We start from the raw sequence: 19,395 nt of genomic DNA, 5'->3' as shown, positions 1-19,395 counted from the left end.
CACCCTTTAATTAAAACATTATTTAAAATGGTCACTTTTTGCACTGGTTTCAAGCTTGGGGGAAGCTAAATTTGAAGTCAGCCAAGAGGATCTACTCTAGACTTTAATTATCAACAGTTGTACTGGGTCAACTCGTCACCTTCTTGCTGATAGAGAACTGCATCATCAGCTGTATTCTTTTACTGACAGATTTGATGTTTCATCTGTCACAAGCTTTCACATTTTCCAATGTCAGTTTTAAAAAAATTACATACAAAAGCATGAGTGCTTAGATTGCTTATTACCAATGTAAAAAAATCATCAGTGGTCAATCGTAAATGATGGCAAAATATCCCTCCATTTGAAACAGAATTCTTCTTGTCCAAATTATGAATTGTCTACATCTATCCTCTCCACCAAGTTTCAACACTTCAATTTCAAATATAATATTTTAGAAAAATATAAAATAATGTGTTGTGAGTGGCCACTGGATAGCACCTGATGTGTGTGAGAAGACCAAAAGAGAGGAAGCACCGAGGGAAAAAACACTGACACCTTAACTTTAAAGCACCATGTTTAGTCAAACCCTAAGGAGGACAACATGAATAGAGAACAGTGACCGATGCTGACAATTACATTACAATCTTGATTTTGAGTGTAGAAATGTATCTATTGTTGCTTTTATTTCCTTTAACTACTACCACGAACTGATAGGAATACGTGAATCGCTACAGGGTGGACTCCCCCTTTAAACACTAAGCGTTGTGGTGCATTGCATTGTGGTATTTATTGTAGAATGTATTTAAGTATTTTAATACAGGAATCGATTTTTTTTCTTTTTTTCAAAGAAAGATTTCTGTAGTCCTGAAGTTTTCCAGATGACAACAAGATGCTTTCTTAGATACAATGTAAAAAGTTGTGAAAAAAAAAACATACACACAATATCTGAGTGAGACTTAGGACAACATAACTTGAAGGCAAGAAAAGCGGATGTAATATTGTGGGGGGGTCTCTCTCTTATGTTGTTCCACTGTCGCCTTGAGACTTTCTCACACAACTGGCTTGTGTCTCTCATCAGCGAATGGCTATGAGTCCAACATCAATGAGTTTCTGAATCTTCTGAGCAATAACTGGATTCTTTAAGTGGCTGAAAATCAAACAAGAAAACAATAAATCATTTATGCATTTCTCTGGATTGCTGCTTACCTGCAAAAAAGGATTATATGCACAGAGTCACAAACACAAAAGTTAAAACCAAACATACTCGCTAAGTGCCTGAGGGTCTTTCTGCATTTGCTCAAGGATCATGCGCATGGCTGGGTCAGACATGATCTGCTGCACTTCGGGATCTGCCATGGCTCTTTTCTTCACTTCCTCAGGGCTGTCATTCCTCATAGCCTGACTGACCATACAGCGCTGCAAGCCTTCTGTGGCTTCCTGAAGGTGGAGAAGGTAAATGATGATGTTTTATAGATATTTGTGATCAGTATTTTTAGTAATAACTGCAACAAAGCTGCTAAGACAAATTTATCATTGCTCAGAATGATAAATCAGAATCAAAAACAACAATCATAATATAATAATTACTAAATCATTAAATATAGGTACTACACATTGATCCAAAAAAAAAAAAAAAAAGCCTTAAACTCAACTTTGACATTTTCAACATAATTTGTTCTCCTAATAAAAAAAAACAGAACTTATTAATTAAATGTTACTAGTGAAAGCAATTTCTGAAGAAAAGTGCTTAGGAGAGCAGATCTGTCGCAGAAAAGATACCAACACCTTAGAAGCGACAAGCTGTCGCAAGTTTCTATCTAAAAGAAAGAAAAGTTGACAAAGTTTGACAGAGCTCAGGTTAACACGCTCTGATCTTGAGCCCATGACCTGAATCAGCTATGTGTTGTTAGCAAGGAGATGCTAACAGAAACAGGCTACCTAAAAAGTGCTGAGTCACAGCAGTTTAAACAGAATAGGTCCTCTCAAAAAGAGGCTGTTTCTGGCTAAACCGTAAATCCTACTTCGAAAAAAGAGTTACAGCAGTGGGCCCTTCAGCTTGTCGGGCAAAATCTCAGATAAAATTTAACATTGGGGGCGATAGGAGAGTTGGGGAGGACTCCCATTAATCTGAGGCTCACAGAGAAAAATCTATTTGTCTCTATTTGTCTCTTAGATAAATAGCTAATCAGAATCAGCATTCCTCCAATTTTGTGAAGAAATTATGTAGAAAGAGTGAAAACTGTGGTCGTGCTGGCAGCTTATTGAGACTCTAACATCTGACATCACTAACTCTAGCTGCGCCAACATTCCTTCATTCAAACCAATGGAGGAAAGAAATACCTCAAACTAAAGCTGTCAAAACTCAAAGTATAAAAGATCCAAAGAAGCTGACTTAGAGAGAAAAAGGTAAAAGTGTCTACACCTGTTTAAAGTTTAAGTGATGTTTCTACAACAAAGCGTGACGCTAGAGGAAGCTGAGGACAGAGAGGACAGTTGATCGATGACTCTCAGGCAGCCATTCAATAAAAATAAATAAAGATGGAAAACAGGTAAAGTAATAGAAGACTTCGCCTAAAGAAGACTCACATTTACAAAGTTATATGACGTTTCTACAACAAAGTGTTGAGGACTAGTTAATGACAGAGTAATATAAAAAGCAATACAATACTGGGAGAGCCGTCAGCTCTCCTACTAATGATCAACATTTACATAAATTAGCGAGGACTGGAAATTTCTAGATGTGTTTTTCAATCATTTCTAGGGTTTTTGAAAATACCTTGGAGGAAGAGTCAAGCTCCAGAGCCTTCTGGTATGCATCCATAGCTTTGGAATAATCTTTCATGGCCTCCAAAGCAGCTCCTTTGCGTGTGTAGCCTTTTACTGTGGACAGGTGTGTTACGTTAGTTTTAAAATAACGACAATGTGACCTGAACATAAACTTTATTAACATTTTAATAAAAGAACTCTTACACCCCAACTTAAAGTGACAACAACTAATAAAACATTTTCTACTTACTGAAGGTGGGCTCAAGTTTTATGCACTCTTCACAATCCTGACAAAAGAGATTTATAATAATTAAGGTAATGTTTAATATGTAATAAAATAAAGAAACACTACATCAGAGATATACTTGCTGTTAGCAACACATAGGCATAGAAAACAGCAGTGCCATCAGCGTCATTGTTCACACACTTACTTGCATAGCTTGTGTATGTGTGGGATATTTTAAAGCTTAGCCACAGGACGGCAGAATAGAGCCTAAACAACCTTTACCGACAATTGTATTTCTTCCTCGTGTACTTCTGCCTTTGCACAACATAAACAGAAGCCACAGCGACAGAGGTAATTCTTGGAATAACAACCTTAAAAATAGCTACAACTGTAGTGTCAGGTATGTAGATGTGGGTAGTTGTGGTAAAGCTCGGTAGGTTTCTTACTGCTATTGTTGCAGTGATTCAAAGCTACTGGTCCTCTCACATACACGTAGTGTTAATATCTGGCAACATACAGGGTCACTCCAAGTTAATGCAGGCTACCCAAGTGTGCCATGCTGCGTAAGTGACCATATTATTAACAGCAATCTTTAGAATATAATTAATGAAATGTACCTTCAGGGCAAGTTGAAACTCCAGCAGTTTTGTGTAGCAGGCAGCTCTGTTACTGAAGAGTTTGGCATCACCGGGGTTTCTTTTGATGGCCTCTGTGTAATGTTTCATGGCTAAGGGGTAGTCTCCTGAGGAAAGAGAGGATACATTTCATACAAATGTTCAAAAAATAGGAATCAGATGACCAGCAACCAACAAGCACGAGCACTGTTACACACACCTTTCTGGAAAGCATCGTTGCCCTTGTTCTTCTCTTCCAGGGCTAATTCTGGGTTAATGTAGGCTAGTTTCTCTTGCTCCTTAAGTATCTTCTCTGCCTGTAGAGTATCAAAGTATATGTGAAGAGGACACTTGTGTTTTCATTAACTGTTCAAAGACAGGATTAAACTACTTTCAAAAATCCACCAAAAACTTAAAGTGTCTGAAAAAAAAAAGAATACTCTTAATTGAAATCAGGAACATCACTGCACCTGCTGACACTTCTTCAAGACATCAGGAGTGCGATGCTCTGTCAAACTCTTGTTGAAATACTGAATTGCCTCTTTGTATTTCTCCTGCTTGAAGTATGAGTTGCCAATCCTAGCCAAGGCCCTATAAAAACAATACAAGATGAACAGGTTATTACATCAGATGATCCAGTACGTTTGAAAAAAACAAAAAGTCAACAACTAAGAATAGGTTGTTTGCAATCACATGACTATTACCTGAATTTCCCTTCGGGGATTAATAAAATTTATCTTATCTTATTATGACGATTGAAATTCAGTTGGAGGGCAGGAAGTGAAAAGCAGAACGTGCAAGATGGAGAAAAGCAATATTACAAGAGAACAGAAACTGAAAATCATGATATATGTGGAATGTGATCGCTGTGTTATGAAGACAAGTGATGTTTCAATTGAATTTGAAATTACCTATAGGTGTAGTACAACAATATACTATTGCCCTTTGTCATACAAACCAGTTAGCCGGTTATTAATGGTTTAACCTTATAAAGAATTCATTAAAAACCTCAATTTAAAACTAGGCGGTAAAAATGTCCACATATTCATCACACACTTTAGGAGTTCAGTGGGCTGTTGTTCCCCGACTACACTATACTGGATAAAATGTCTGTGTTGTGCTCATAAAACTACCAGGAGAGGGGCATTTACATGGATATCTGACCTACAGGCTAATATGAATACTATGATTATAGTATTTTTATGAAACATTCTGAAAATGTTTATTGTCATATGAGGGAAAAGTGGCCTGTAAGCTCAGAGGAATATGGTCAGAGCTGTGGATTTTTACAGATGTTTAATGAATAGCATTACTGCTAAGCTCAGCGTTTGACATTTGTGTAAAATTTGAGTTTTGTTTTGGGAAACAGCTGAGGAGAGTAATGGAAAATTTATATCTATAATATTCCAGAGGGAGAAAACTCTGTGATCATGTGTCATATCAATAATAATGATCAAGTTTCTCAGGAGCGAAGTTGAAGACGGCTTTCACTGTGGTAATTGGGTTAGTTTAATGCTAACATTAACTGGGTGAGGAGGCTTTCAAGCTTTAAAGTTTAACGTCTGCTGTCAGTTATGATTTTGGACAATACATGGCAGAGGCGTATCCTTGTCTACTAGTGGAGGTAAATTTGTGTCTACACTTACTACATGTTAAACATCATCACTGCTGTTTCATTGGGATTAGCTAGTATTAGCTGACAGAGATGTATCTGTGTAGTTCCTCAATGTTAACGTTACTTTCATTTTTTTAAGTAGGTAGGTTAACCACTCTCAAAAGTTTGGTGAAAACGCTGCTGGCACTAGATAGATAGATTTGAACAAACTTAAACTACGCAAACCACTGGTATTCTGAGAGTTTGTGGCAGTGTTTTAATGTAAAATGATCAATAATTTATCTTTACTATTTAGAAATAAAGCAGCTCAATTGAAGCCTGAGAAACACTCAGCTGAGAAACACTGTTGACATGACTTAGACTTAGACTTAGACTTGAACCATATGCCACCTTTGACTGTTCCAAGTCAAAGGTGGCATATGGTTCAAGTCTAAGTCTAAGTCAGCTTTGGCAGCTACTATGATAATGCTAAATGAGGATTTCTTAAGTCAGCGCCGCTTAACAGTCGGCCCATTGGTTCTGGAAAACAGCAAGGAAATCCTGCCATCTAACGGTACTTATTACGCCACAGGTGGTTTTCTCTTGTCATATGTTTGTCAAGAAAAAAAAATCCCCTCTGGGTTGTGCGGGGAGAATGAGTAGCTCAAACAAAAAACATTTAAAAAATAAGCTATAGAATTTATGTAATCTTGAAAAACTCACTTTGCAATTTGCCTGTAGTCCTCACGGTTCTCTCTCCCAACTTCAATGGCCTTCTCGCACAGCTCTCTGCACTTGTCAAAATCTCCCTTTTCAAAGTACACAGCTGAAAGGAAAAGTTGATTGTACACATGATGTTATAAAGTCATGTCTACTGAGCTATTGTTAATTAAAGTAAGTCCATCATAACTTCTGTGCCATATTTCTGAAGGACCAATTAAGCAGCCCATATGTCCACATCAAGTTGAGGATTTATTTGTAATGATCATCTCATGTAACTCATACACCAACACTTAAGCTACTGTGCAACTACTGTTTTACAATCAAAAATCTGAGTGGGGGAATTTTTTCATCCATGATTCTTTCCGAGTAGAATATTGATATTAATCCTGGGAATCCTGTGGGAAAGGTAAAATTATGTGTTCTTCTTTACATTTTGTGTGGCAGATACCTACAATATGTGAGCCTGGTGTGTGAGAACACTGTTCGTACCTGCTTTATTAGAAATGTAAGTCATGTTGGTGGGGTCATGTTTAATTGCTTCTTCATAATGCTTCAGCGCCATCTCAAAGTCCTTATTTTTATATGCCGCATTGCCGAGCTCTTTTTCTTTCAAGGCCTATAAAAGATTAAGTTATAAAATTGATAAAACATGAAACATTACCAGGAGAGTGAAAAGTGAACAGTATGATTAAGTGATTTACCATTCTCTTGTTTTCTGGAAGGTCTTCCTCTTTGGGAGGGGGTGGCTGAGTCTCTTTGGGCTTGGGCGGAGGAGAGGGAGTGGGCTCCTCTTCTTCCTCCATCTCAGAGAGGTTCAGTCCTAGCAGCACAGACAACGTTGTCATCACTCTGGGATCCTGCAGTTTCCTGCAAAACCATTAAATAATGAATTTCTTAATAACACATTTCTCACAGAGAGGGTACATTTTCCAAATACACTTTTTGATTTATTTCATTATTAACTGCCGCTTTTGGTACTGTCAGTATTACTACTGATACTTCATTAGATCAATTTTTGGAAATAAAATGCAATCTTCTACTAATACTGAACAAATATATTTTTCATAACCTTTCCAGACTTTTGTAATTACCCCTAACAAACTTTTTTGTTCCCATTTCCACCTTAAGATTTATATCAGAAATGAATTAGAAATTGTTTAACAATGCACCTACGTGCCAAGCTCTGATGGTTTGTTCCTGAGCTGCTCCAGCAGCTCTCTGTAGCTGGGATCTGACAAGAGCTCACGGGTGCGAGGATCACTCTCCAGCTTCTGATACAAGTTGGGCATGGCGAAGGGGTTCATCATTGACTTCTCTGGTTTAGCAAGAATAAAATCAGTGTTTGTGTTTTGTTTTTTTCAAAGAAGCACTCCCATTCATCCTGCACTGCTGCAGTATTATTTAACAATCAATTTTCTCTCTTCTGTAAACCATACTTCTGATGCATCGTCTGAATGAATCACAACACTCAAAACCCAAGTGGACAGCCTACTCGCCTCTTGAAAACAAATACACCAAGATATCGCTTTGATCTTGTCAGCAGATATCTCTAAAACCTCTATCCAAGTAGGAGGAAAGTGAGTCACACACTTTTCAAATCACAGTGCCACTTTCTGTAGAACGGACAAAAGACACCCCAAATAGTACCTACCTGCAAGTCGAGCCTCAATGTTCTGTAAACCCTCCTTGAGCTGCTGATTATTTGGCTCTTGCCGGATTCCCTCTTGGTACGTTGCTTTAGCATCCTCCAGTCGGCCTAGAAATTCCAATGCTGCAGCTTTTCGGGAGTATCCCTGGTTGACCAAAAGATTGTAGATTGCTTTTTCAGCATTAATTACTTCAAGTGTTGTCAACAGAATATTGGCAGAATAAATGTCATCTTACCTTGCCCCAGTCAGGCTTAATCTTGATGGTCTGACAGGCATCTTGAAGCGCATTCTCATAGTTGCCTTTCTTGGCATAGGCTGCTGAACGGTTACTGAACAAAACGTGGTTTGAATCGTCGAGATCCAAGGCTTCAGTGTAGCAACGTATAGCCTCGTCAATATTTCCTGCACTCAGAGCCTTGTTGCCCTGGTCTTTCAATGCTGAAACCTATGGGAAAGGAAGATACAATTACAAAACAATTAAGAGGCACATTCTCAAAACTATAGCTCTCTCGCTGTAAGTTTTCTGTCACCCGTACACAATAGCACATACACAAAAGGGTTTTACACTACAGGTTTGATAAGAAGAGTCCTTAACTGTCTGTGATGGAAAAATAATGGTTCTGCAAAAGGTCTCACTCCACTTACTTTATGGTAAAAAAAAAAAAATCCAATAGTTTATCTGACAAGAATTTGTTTAAAACATATGATATCATATTATAATAAAGAGACGTTAAAATGTTAAATTATTCAAAGCATCATCACCCATCATAACCGATTATTTGTTTATCGGCTGTGTGAAAGAAGCAGAACACGTTACGCTAGTGATGATTAGCGCTAGTGAGGTTGCCAGATCAGTTTTGGGGGCTGCTCAACTCAGACATGACAGGAACTAGTGAACTGACCGAGTGCAGAACGTTCGAGAAGTCGCGGCAATTGCCGACAACATACGGCCGTAGCCATGACAGCAGCGGTGTGTGCATCTAGAAAGATCGTCCGGTCTGAGCAGGCTACTGAGGACAACATGAAGCCCATCCAAAAATACTCCTGCAGCATGTGCTACTAACCGACTGCCGCAGTTCAAGCCGTCAGTCTCCTGAAATAACATTTTAATAAACTGATACAATTACGGCTTTGTCAACCCCCTTATTACTGATAACGTTCACCCTGCGAGCTAACGCTAGCTGCTAATTTGAACAGTGATTCGTTAATTTGGACTTAGCTTGGGTTGGCTAAATCCAAATTAAGAGACATTTTGATGGTGATTTGCTTGGTGTTTGCAGACTCTTTTGTTTCAAGACATACAATTGCTTGGAAACCTTGATGTAATATTGCTAATGACAAAGCAGCTAAGTTTTATGTTGATGTGAAGTTAGCTACTCACTTAGCTAACTTAACCTTGTAACAGTAGGATGCAATTATCAATTAGCACGATTTATATGGAAATAAGATAACTGTCAACTAACTTAGCTTAAATTGCAATTCCTGTAATTAAAAGTTTAGCTAACTACCTATATTGCAGACTAACGCGGTTAAATACACTAACTAACATTATCAATCTCAGTCAAACAGCTACAACACATTAGCTAACGCTACTACCGGATTGGCACTCAGCTAACAAGCTAGCTACCAGTCTGACACAACCATAAGTCCTGGTGTAAAGAAGTGGCAGCAGCATTAACATCTAAATTATCATTGCGGCGAGAGTTACAACTTGAAGAAATACATCGGTATTACTTATATATGTTAAGCTAGATACGACAACAGTAATACTGAATAGAGTTGCAGGAGACTCACTTTCTCCATGGTGCAAGCATGAGGTTCCTTCCAGAAACTACTGCGGACTAGCGCCTCCCTCTGAACAATATGCAGGTTGCCAGTTAGGGATGTAGAAGATCCGTATTCAACGCCACCGAGTAACGCGAGTGTCCTCGGAGGGACAATATATAACCACTGTGAAACTTCCAGAAGATCAGGGAAAAACCAAAGATGTGTTACTGGGGAATTGACTGACTAAAACATCTAAACTTGAGAGAGAGTTGAGCTCAGATTCAATTGGAAAAATGTCAAAACAGTATTAATATTATACTGAGGCCATTCATTCAGTCACATTATGCTTAACTCTGAGAGTTATGCTCACTGAAGCCAAACATCGTTCATTAGGATGGGAGCTGTCACTCAATGCATTAATGAGCAAGACATATAGAGTGTAATTATGGGGCATTAGTTGGTCAAATGACTGTTGTGTCATCAATAATTTATTATTTACGTGCCATCATTATATTACATCATACACTATTAAAACTGATTGTATTTCCATGCCTTATTTTGTGTGAAACACACATACAAAATAAAGCGCATGTAGCCTGTGAGAGTTGATTTTACTGTTATAAGTTTCTTTGGGAAGGGGTTCAAAGTTTTAAAAGGGGCATCTATTAGTATGGAGCTTCAGTTGTTAGGTGAGGATTAATGACATTAATGACATAGCTTACTTGCCAGTGCCCTTAATTAATTAGAGAAAAGCACAGAGGCTTGAACCACAGTTTGTTGCGAACAGCAAGATGCAACACAGGAACAGTTTTGTAGCACAATCTTACTGTATCTTGGTAGTCACCATATTCAGTAACTTTGTTTCATACTCCAGAGCAGAGGTCAATGAGATTCAGAGGATACCAGTGTGCATTCAAAATAGTGATCTTTATTCCTCACCTGGAATAAATAAATAATAAATAAATAAAGGTTTGCCAATCCATAGTTTCAGAGGCAGAGGACACAAAAGGCATTATCACAAATAGACCATTTCTTTCTGTTGTTGCCATGGATTTGCAGAGCCAGGAAACGTACTGTAAGAAGCCATGTGTATCACAATCAAAGAGTAGCCTTTAGACTCTCAGCATGTCAGACTAACTGAGGCTGAGACTGGCCTCAGGCTTTGTGCAAAACCAAGGGCAGAGATGTAGCTCTGTAACCTTGCCCCTGTCTTTCCTTATAGACTCAACCCAACAACATGGGTGCATTTCTACTCGCTTTAGTCTGTCCCCTGAAACACCACTAGGAGTCAATGATGTTCCCAGGAGCAGAGCATCGCAGCCACACCTGGACAAATAAAGCTTACAACTTTTGACTGTCTCGCTCAAAGATTTTAGTACGTTCCAGTTCTTCAATAATATTTTGGGTGCAGTGTGTTTTTCTTGAGGCTATGAGGAGCCTGTCAGGAGTGACACTGACTGCCAGTAGAATTTAAAACTCTCACAGAAGCCAAACGTAGCCTGACCATCTTTCTAGCTTCCCTCTTCACTTTAACAGGGCAGACAAATGTTAAGAGAGTTTTGTCATATACACACAATCTTTTTGTTTTTATTTGCTTGTCTCTCACCGTGCAAGTCCCTGTGAACTTACCCTGATTATATGATACCTTTTATGAGTCTTGTCTTGTACATCACTCTCATATCATTCCTATTCCCATTTTGCTGACACTTTGGGATGGTAATGGTGCAAGTATTGTATTTTTGACAATGTTCCTCTATGTCCAAAGCAAAGCACGGCACATAGAACAAATCTTTTACTGTTATTTTGGGAGACAGTTTAGGTAACATAATTGGTTGTGTGTTGTGTGACATTTTGATCACTGTCTTTTTTTTACATGCATATCAGTCTCAATTAATTCATGTTTTCCCATAATGCTGATATGAAAATATTAGATCTGCCTGCTTACACAGTAATTACTGCAAACGCTGTGAAGTCATACCACCATAATTATGCAAAAAATATTATGCATAAAATAGAATGGACATGTGCCTCACAAATATTCTCCATTCTGAAATACCCACCACAAACTGGCCATTGGGTCACAGAAGAAAACTATTATATCCATTATAAATAAAGTACTGGAGTCTCCTGTGTGTTGCTTTTGAATCTCCAAACTTACCGCGGAACCGTGAAGGCAGCACCCGTCAACCCTGACTTGGAGTTTTTGGCGCGTCACTTGTCGAGGTGCTGAACGGGACGAGACATCTGGTAGTGTGTTGTAACTTTAGCTGGCTTTCACTAACAAAGGTGGCCTCGTAAAAGAAATTGGTTAAGTACTGGTGTTAAAAGTAAAAATACCAACCAGCTGTAATGTCAGGGTGGTCTTAGAGCTAGGCAGCCAGACAAGCTGCCTCACAAGCTAACGCCTGTTAAGTACCCTAACTTGTTAGTTAGCTTACTTGTTTTTACACTAACCACATACAAAACAATGCATAACTAGGCTTAACTGGTCAGTTCTTTCCAACATAGCTGAACCTTTTTTAACCTAACACTTTAATTTTTATCAGGCATTATAAGTTAAAAAGTCTTTTTCTGTTTTGTGCGACATCTCTTCATTAAGCTAACGTTGCTACGATGCAGAGACAGGAAAACCAACCAGCCAGATCAACAGCAGGTTTGTAAAAATGATTTGTTTCACTATCTGACAATACTGTATTATCATAATCATTTTACCATTTTTATTAGCATGAGCAAGTCCAGTTATGTTTCCTCTGCTGTCTCCATCAGGCTGCCTGTCTGTGCCGCTATTTAACCAGAGGAAAAGAAACAGAGTTCCTTTGACATCTGCTCCCTCTGAAAATGAATTCTTTTCCCACACTGAATACCTGAGCACCAGTTCAGCTACACCTCAAAACAAGCCAGGTGGAGCATTCAGTTCAGCTGTACTCTTACTGTATATTAGACACTAGATGGCAGTACACCCACAGAAAAATCCCCTGCCCGTCCAAAAAAGGTCATCACCTTGAGTTAACTAAGCAAATGGATAAGAGCCTCCTATTGGATAATTACTGCATGGATGATTATGTTTCAGCTGTAACAAATGATTTAACCCTAACGATGCAGTGAGTAGCTTCTCAGTTCTTACACAACCATGTCTGATGACACATCCTGTGGTCATGGAAAAGATGTAAGTTATATGTTAGACCTAGTGTCTACCATACAAGCCTGTGGGGGCAGTGCTATGATCTGGGGTTGCTGCAGTTGGTGAGGTCTAGGTTCAGCTCTGTTATGTGCCCAAAGGATGAGGTCAGCTGACTACCTGAATATACTGAATGACCAGGTTATTTTTGAGAATCTTGGGATGTGCTGCAGTCCGACTCTCCAATCATACAAGATCTTGGATAAAAAGGAATGCTACTCTGGACGGGGATACAGTAAATGTTGTGACATTGCAGAAACTCAATGAATCAATGCCACAGCGAATGCATGCTGTGATCAAAGCTAGCGGCCCAACGAAACTTTAGATTGTGTGACCTGTGTTTTTTGGATGGGCAGTGTAGATACGCACATTGAATCAGTCTTAAACAACACTTTGGTAGGTTCTAGATGTTTATTTCTATCTTTTTAAGAAAGCTCTATGTAACCGCAAGTATTATAACCTCTACGGGACATATAATTATCTTTTTAAAATCATTTTCTTGTAGACACTCTTATCCAAAGCAATTAACTACTTTGGCAAAGTAGACCATCAGGAGCAGCTAGAAGTTCAGTGTTTTGTTCAAGAACAATTTGAAATGTGGAAAGGAGATGGACAAGCAGTGGACAACACACTTTATCTTCTAAGCCACAGTCACTCCACTTATTCAATAAGATAAGATAAGATAAGAAAACCTTTATTAGTCCCACAATGGGGAAATTGAATGCCTAACTGCTCAAAGTCACAATCCCCTGTTGAATCATTTGACATAATTTTACATATTTCACTGTAAATCGCATCCCCTTGAATAATAATTAGCTTTAGATAGCTTTAGATAGTGGAGCCTGGCATATGATTTTCCTTTCCAAATATACTTTACTTAGGTACCTCTGGGTGTTACCAGGCCTCAGGCCCAGCTTCTACTGCTCCCCAATGCCACCAGTGGAACAGACAGAGTATCCCACAATCTGCTCAGTTTCAGTCGTATGGCAGCAACAGACCTGCTCCAGGACCTGCTCCTACAATGAGAGCCTACTCACCTATGCCACATCCATACAAAGTGGAAAGGAAAAAGTATGTTTTATTGACTTCTGTCATTAGTACATGTTAGTCTCGTTTAATCCATTTGTTATACATGAACAATGAAAGAAGCTATGTAAGTAGTAAAGAAGTAGTCATCTGTCCAAAACAATATGGGGGGACACTTTTTTTTTTTTCAACAGTAAGGTTTGGGATTTCTTTGGGAAGAGAGCTAAACACCATATACTACAGAAATTAAAATGAGAAACATGTGACAGGTGTTGCTGCATGTGTTGTCTTGTAATTTGTGTGAATTAAAAAGGAGGGTTTTTTTCTTTGTTTGTTTCAGCTCTAAGATGGGCCAGACCAGCAACCAGGTCAGAGAGCAGGCTTCCAGTTCCATTGTTTATTCCATGCAGAGCAAATATCAAACTTCTCGCAGCAGTGAGAGTGAACAGAGCAAGCCACCACTGCATTCTGGCTCTCAGCAGTCATCTTACAGACCACCAAATCCCACACATCACTATTTTCAGCAATCCAGACCTCCATCTGGTCCTCTTCCACTGTCCAGCAGGCCCTCTGCTGATGCAAAGCAGCCACAAAACAACTCCTGGAAATTTACCAACAGCTTTGGGTCACAGACATCTACTTTTGATGGAAAAGGGAGCTTAAGTCAACCAAAGACTGTGCAATTAACTCAAAGTCAGGTGGGAAATACATATGGAAAATACATGATCTATGATGATGATGATGATGGTGATGATTTTAAAATATATACATTTTTCACAGTATTTGTAGTGATGCAGTATTTGCATTTGTTCTTAGAAGGAAACATTTCCAATGAAACCAGCCATTGAGAACGCACTGAGGATCCTGACTTCAGTTATTGATGGTATGAGACACTGGAGCCAGTTTAAAGACAAAGTGCCATACTTATTTGAAATATTTGGTGAGTTGATTAGGAGCTTCTGCTGTCTTGTTTATGTACTCTTTATCATTTTATACACATCTGACCAACTGTACATTTCCCTCAGCTACTCTTGACTCTGCAGTCACACTGGGTCACCATGGAGCAAAGAACTTCCTCATGAGAGATGGAAAGGAGGTTGTGCAGTGTGTCTTCTATGAAAATGTGAGACTAAAACACCTTGTAAAACGACAATTCTGGTGTGCCCTGAGTTTATCAGAGGCATATACTAGACGTTTTACACATTAACTTACTTTGACTCTGCTCAGTAATAGCTCAGCAAGAGTCTGTTAAATATAATGTACACAAAGAAAGGATTAACTCTTGTGTTAGCCTGTACTTGTTAGATATGCATATGAAACTGGCAATTGAGTATTTATGTAATGATATTTCAGTTGCAATCTATGCCTCTTATCCAATAGGAGCAGGAACTGCCCCGTCTCATCCGTGGTCAAGTACATCGCTGTGTGGGTAACTATGATCGCAATAGAGATGTCCTGGTGTGTGTGTCCGTGAGGTCCAGCCTTCCCTCAGAGCTTAGGAATGCCCAGGAGGCAGTCAAAGCCTGCGATGCAGAGATGAGGGCATTAGTCAAATCATTCAGTGAAGTCTGAGCATCAGAAAGTTTGTTCAGCCATACAAGACTGAGATGAAGAAAGTAGACTAGAATTTAATGAGGGTACACGAGAGCCAAGCTTACTGCATTAAACTCACAGATACCTCTTGATATATGTAGTTCAAAGTAGTTTCGTTTTAATATATTAATGTTTTTGACCTGTAAATGGTGCTGTTGACTTTATCGTATACAAAGAAAATGTTCCTGATCTATTTAACAGTTGATATTTACCTGCATGTACCGGTATAGATGTTTCTGTATATACAAATATATTTTGTATATAGTGAGTTATTTATTAAAATATTTAATGGAAAGTAAAGTCTCTCTTTTTGTTCTAAAATATTTTTATTACAAAGAGGGTTCACATAACAGCAAACATTGTTTAGAGGTTAATGCAGGTAAAGCAAACACGAGGAGGGAATATCTCAAAATATATCTTTTAAAAATGGAGCAGTTAAGAATAACATGATACCAAGTACAGTTAGTTTATTTACAGTCAAATTCACATTGGAAAAAACAATAATTCTACTCTATCCAAACAGTTTCACCAGTGCTGAGACTTTACACACAATGGATCAACGAACGGGGGAATAAGTCCAGGTCAGTCACGCCAGTCATTCCCACAGTCAAACACAGTATGAGGTCCAATACAATACCAACACTTGTCTCCTGACCTTCTTTCAAATATGGCAACAGAATCACAGTAAATTTCTAAATGTCAGGAATGTCATCATGGGAACCCAAATTTTGAAAGTAGAAATTTAACCTATAAGCATACTCCAAACCATTAGTAAACACTAATACGTACATAAACAGCCACTAGAAAAAGGGAGTCCATCTTGACGAGATTGGCAGTGTACAGGGACAGTAGGTGGAGAAGTCGACATTTTGTCCTTGGAACATGCCAGCACTCAAAAGGAGACGCGGGTTGACAAAGACACACCAACACATGAGCTTATTTGAGGAGGAATTATTGTAAGCCACGTTTTACACACAATGTGAATAATGTGTCAGCTCAGCACAGATAAAAGTATAATTTGTACAGCTCCTGTCACGACCACTCAAATTTCAAATCACATAAGTCAAGGATGCCATGAATTCATCTGTTGGCTCCATGTCACAACCTTTTAATATAGCGGTTCAAGTGATTCAACTCTCCTAGATAATTCCAACCAATGTCTCGGGCATAATTGAACACACTTTCTTTTTTTATTACCTCCAAGAATTAGAAGACATCAGCTTTTGTTCCTCCTGCACATCTTCTCTAGCTAATGAGATCATACTGCATCAAGTACAGGAGACACCCACTTACCACTGAGTGGAAAATATAACAGGAAAAAATGCACACAGTTTTTCAGCAGAGAAAGATGGTAACCTGATAGTTGTATTAAACGCTTGTCTTGGTTATGTTGAAAGGCACAAGTTGGTCAGATCACATTTAAACTCTAGATCGACTGATCTACCATTAACAAAGCCCATCTTATCATGCCTTTTGGGACTATATTCCTACATCTCCCTGCCTTTTGCCATCATTTCTTTTCCTGAATTAGAGTGTTTAGAATTGTGTGTTGTAGACTGAAAATAAAACTATGTTTAACAAGCGGGTTATGTTACACAAACTGGGGAAAAGCTTAACAAAACGATGCAGTATCCCAACATAAAGTTTTTGACAAGACTGCTCTGAATCCACTACATATTATATTTCAGTCCCTTGTTATTTTCATGTATTCTCTCGGTAGATCTGACGGTGCGTTTACTGCCATTTTCGCTGTGACAGTTACTGAAAGCACTGTTGCTGAAAGCTAAAACACCATCTCGATTCCTATCGGTTCACTGCCTGGTCACAAGGCTGGGAGACAGAAAAAGTCTGAAGAGCAAAGATCCGTCCAAGAGTTTCCTGTTGTGTCATTTTCAAACTATATGTACAGTCCGAACCCCTCAGCACAAAATACATCGGCTGCTAGATGCAAGTCCTTGAGATGCACTTCGACCAATTAAAAAGTCTCTCTTTGAGTCTAATGTTCTTCAAAACCATCCATTGGTCGAAAACATACCGCCACATACAGTAACTGCATGTGTCCACTCTCTTCATGTCTTTTTTATTTGGAATGTTACACACTGTATGTTTCCACAAAATAAGAAAGAAAGAATACTAAAAGCTTCAGCAAGTACTGCACGCTATGTTTGTGGTCATTCACCTAAATCATGTAAAATCGTTCGATTAGTGCTTGAATCTTCTGACTGTGACACGATGAACTGTCGAACTCCCACGACAGACGTACAGCATAACCACAGAGTTTTATTGTAACACAAAACACTCAGACTTAAATAAACTGAATTTGAACTAATTACATAACAGATCCAGGAAGACCGGGTGTTTGTTGCTGGGCGTCAGCTTCAGTTATCACTTAGTGGGGCTTCCCAAAACTGCATCACTCTTAAAGCCGGGATGCAGGTGCCTCTCTGGCCAGGAGGGGGGAAAAAAACAACTTCACTTCAGTGCACTATAACAGTGTGGGCAGAGGGGTGGGGGAGAGCTGCTCCTTTGGTGCATATTTGGCAAAAAATGGCAAGAAGACGGTGAGCATGACGCCAACAATCGCCAACATGTAGCCCCAGCCGATCTGGCACTCTCCAGCGTAGTAGATGTCAGAGTCACCGCAGAAGGACCTGACCAGTGAGGAGTTTAGGCCGAAGGGGTAGACCAGCAGTCCAGCAGCCATGATGAACACTGCAGAGGAAAAGACAGAATGAGTTAGTTACACTATTCTTTTACTAGTTTTTTTGTCATTTGAGTAAACCAAGCGTTTCTCATCCTAATGGCTGCTGTAGACGTGTTTCCTGAACCTATGCACCAGTTGACAGCCTCTTGGTGGCAGTAGAGGTTTTGCAGAAAAAGTTCAAGTCCAGCGTGTAATCAGGATATTTAATCAGTGCTCACATGCATCCATTTGCACTCAGACTTCTGATTGCCCTGTGTTACAAACATAAATATAAATCATCAGCTGCAGAACAAAGCTTTTAATGTATTAGACGACCTTTAATCGACAGAACCCTCTAATACGAAATGATTCACGTCTCTTTGCATCCACCCTCATTTGAAAAGTGCAAGGCTTCATAAAAAGAAGCTGCACTGCTTCGTCAGACACCATCCTCAGCACCGACTCCAGCCAGAGAGTGGCTCACTTTTACAAATTGAGTCAAGTCTCCCACATCGTGCTGCCAAGCAGTTATCGACTGCGCTACAGGCTATCAGTGCTGCTCTTAGTCATTCCGAGTGCCGGCTGGATTTCTGTTACAATGCCAGGGTGTCATAGCTGCTCTAGCTTTGGAGAGCTGAGGTCACTGGAGAAGCTTGAACTTGAAATAGTGAGTATCACTCTAGTAAACACAACAAACATATCTTTTATTATTCAAGGGCAGCAGCTTCATGGACAGCATCCGTATACGGCGCAGTAAGTGCTGAATCAATGGTTTGTGTGGGCAGAGAAGAATTCTGCTAATCGAACAAGGATAAAGAAGAAGGAAGCTTTCACTGACGTTTTACTTGTACGCTGGAGACACTTTGTTAAGTGGAGAAAAACAGAATGATGGGAAAGAAACAAAGAAAGATGCATGAATGGGTCAAGGAGAGAGGCCTGTTGAGTGGTTCTCTTCTCTCTCGGCGCGGTTTATCTCAGCCTTGCATATCCCAACGCTGTGCCCGTGCTCTCCCAGTTCATAAAGTAGCCCCATGTTTTATCTTCAGGGACCCGGCACCTCAAAGCTCACTGCCTAATGACACTTTAATGACCTTCTTTATCAAGCCATCCTTCGCTTTTGTGGAAGAAACACAAAGACACAGGCGCACGCACACAGCACAAGGCCACTTCTCTCCAACGCTGACTTAATGGCACTTATAGCGAACTTGGGCACACACCTAGAGTGGATAAATGATGAACGGCACAGCATAACTCCAAATAATAAATACAGGAAGGAAATCCAGACACCAGTCACTAACAAGTGTCAGGTAAGCTGGCTGACGGCCAGATCAGACCAGGAGGATATTCAGGGCAGTTGTCTGGATCAGATAAGCTGCAGCTCCGGCAGACTGAATCTCTGCAAGCATTTAATGAGAGGTGAAGTGTAGAAAAACTGTAAAATCAGCCTCATATTGAAATAGATGAATTTCTATCTACACATCTGTGAAGGATGAAACCAAACCAAAGTACATTCACGCGTCTGAAAAGGAGAACTCCACCAGTTTTACATGTGCATATGTGAAATAAGCTGTTCTGCAGCGCCAGAGGGAGCCGCATC

At 39.4% G+C, this 19,395-nt stretch overlaps 3 protein-coding genes across 5 annotated transcripts in view; 1 reads left to right on the top strand and 2 right to left on the bottom strand.

Moving 5' to 3' along the window:
• Positions 1–535: 535 nt before the first annotated feature.
• On the bottom strand, positions 536–9,354 carry stip1 (stress-induced phosphoprotein 1). Its single transcript, XM_026372936.1, has 14 exons — positions 9,346–9,354; positions 7,787–7,996; positions 7,554–7,695; positions 7,076–7,217; positions 6,604–6,769; positions 6,392–6,518; positions 5,903–6,005; positions 4,056–4,176; positions 3,806–3,902; positions 3,589–3,713; positions 2,996–3,032; positions 2,756–2,859; positions 1,244–1,416; positions 536–1,126 (listed from the first exon to the last, which is right to left on the bottom strand). The coding sequence occupies exons 1-14, from the start codon at positions 9,352–9,354 to the stop codon at positions 1,054–1,056; spliced, it is 1,629 nt and encodes a 542-aa protein (XP_026228721.1). The 3' UTR covers positions 536–1,053.
• A 2,159-nt stretch (positions 9,355–11,513) lies between these two features.
• LOC113170525 (spermatogenesis-associated protein 22) lies at positions 11,514–15,401 on the top strand. Of its 3 annotated transcripts, none has more exons than XM_026372643.1 (8): positions 11,514–11,565; positions 11,918–11,971; positions 12,085–12,219; positions 13,378–13,567; positions 13,863–14,220; positions 14,339–14,405; positions 14,548–14,645; positions 14,903–15,401. In XM_026372643.1, exons 2-8 carry the CDS (start codon positions 11,932–11,934, stop codon positions 15,092–15,094), a joined length of 1,080 nt encoding a protein of 359 aa, XP_026228428.1. In that variant the 5' UTR covers positions 11,514–11,565; positions 11,918–11,931; the 3' UTR covers positions 15,095–15,401. The 3 variants fall into 3 exon arrangements, with proteins under 3 accessions (XP_026228428.1, XP_026228426.1, XP_026228427.1); XM_026372641.1 differs by having other exon boundaries at positions 14,339–14,462; XM_026372642.1 differs by lacking the exon at positions 11,514–11,565 and adding an exon at positions 11,616–11,742 and having other exon boundaries at positions 14,339–14,462.
• A 37-nt stretch (positions 15,402–15,438) lies between these two features.
• Positions 15,439–19,395, bottom strand: part of LOC113169136 (transmembrane protein 211) — a 74,823-nt gene continuing 70,866 nt past the window's right edge. Inside the window, exon 3 of the mRNA XM_026370307.1 lies at positions 15,439–17,827. Within this exon, the coding sequence (XP_026226092.1) occupies positions 17,601–17,827 (227 nt within the window). The 3' untranslated portion in view covers positions 15,439–17,600. The remainder of the gene's footprint in view (positions 17,828–19,395) is intronic.

Source organism: Anabas testudineus, chromosome 14, assembly GCF_900324465.2.
Source record: "Anabas testudineus chromosome 14, fAnaTes1.2, whole genome shotgun sequence".
NCBI classification, from domain to species: domain Eukaryota; kingdom Metazoa; phylum Chordata; class Actinopteri; order Anabantiformes; family Anabantidae; genus Anabas; species Anabas testudineus.
The sequence above is the reverse complement of the archived record's forward strand: the minus strand, read 5'-3'. Positions and strand labels throughout refer to the sequence as shown.

Excerpts from the sequence above, each read along its gene's own strand:
- stip1 (XM_026372936.1), bottom strand. Across the intron at positions 7,218-7,553 it reads CATTGAGGCTCGACTTGCAG|AGAAGTCAATGATGAACCCC; the intron begins GTAGGTACTATT and ends TTGCTAAACCAG. Across the intron at positions 1,127-1,243 it reads GACCCTCAGGCACTTAGCGA|CCACTTAAAGAATCCAGTTA; the intron begins GTATGTTTGGTT and ends TTTGATTTTCAG.
- LOC113170525 (XM_026372641.1), top strand. The coding sequence starts at position 11,932 with ATGCAGAGACAGGAAAACCAACCAGCCAGATCAACAGCAG. Across the intron at positions 12,220-13,377 it reads TACACCTCAAAACAAGCCAG|GTACCTCTGGGTGTTACCAG; the intron begins GTGGAGCATTCA and ends TACTTTACTTAG. Across the intron at positions 14,221-14,338 it reads TGCAATTAACTCAAAGTCAG|AAGGAAACATTTCCAATGAA; the intron begins GTGGGAAATACA and ends ATTTGTTCTTAG.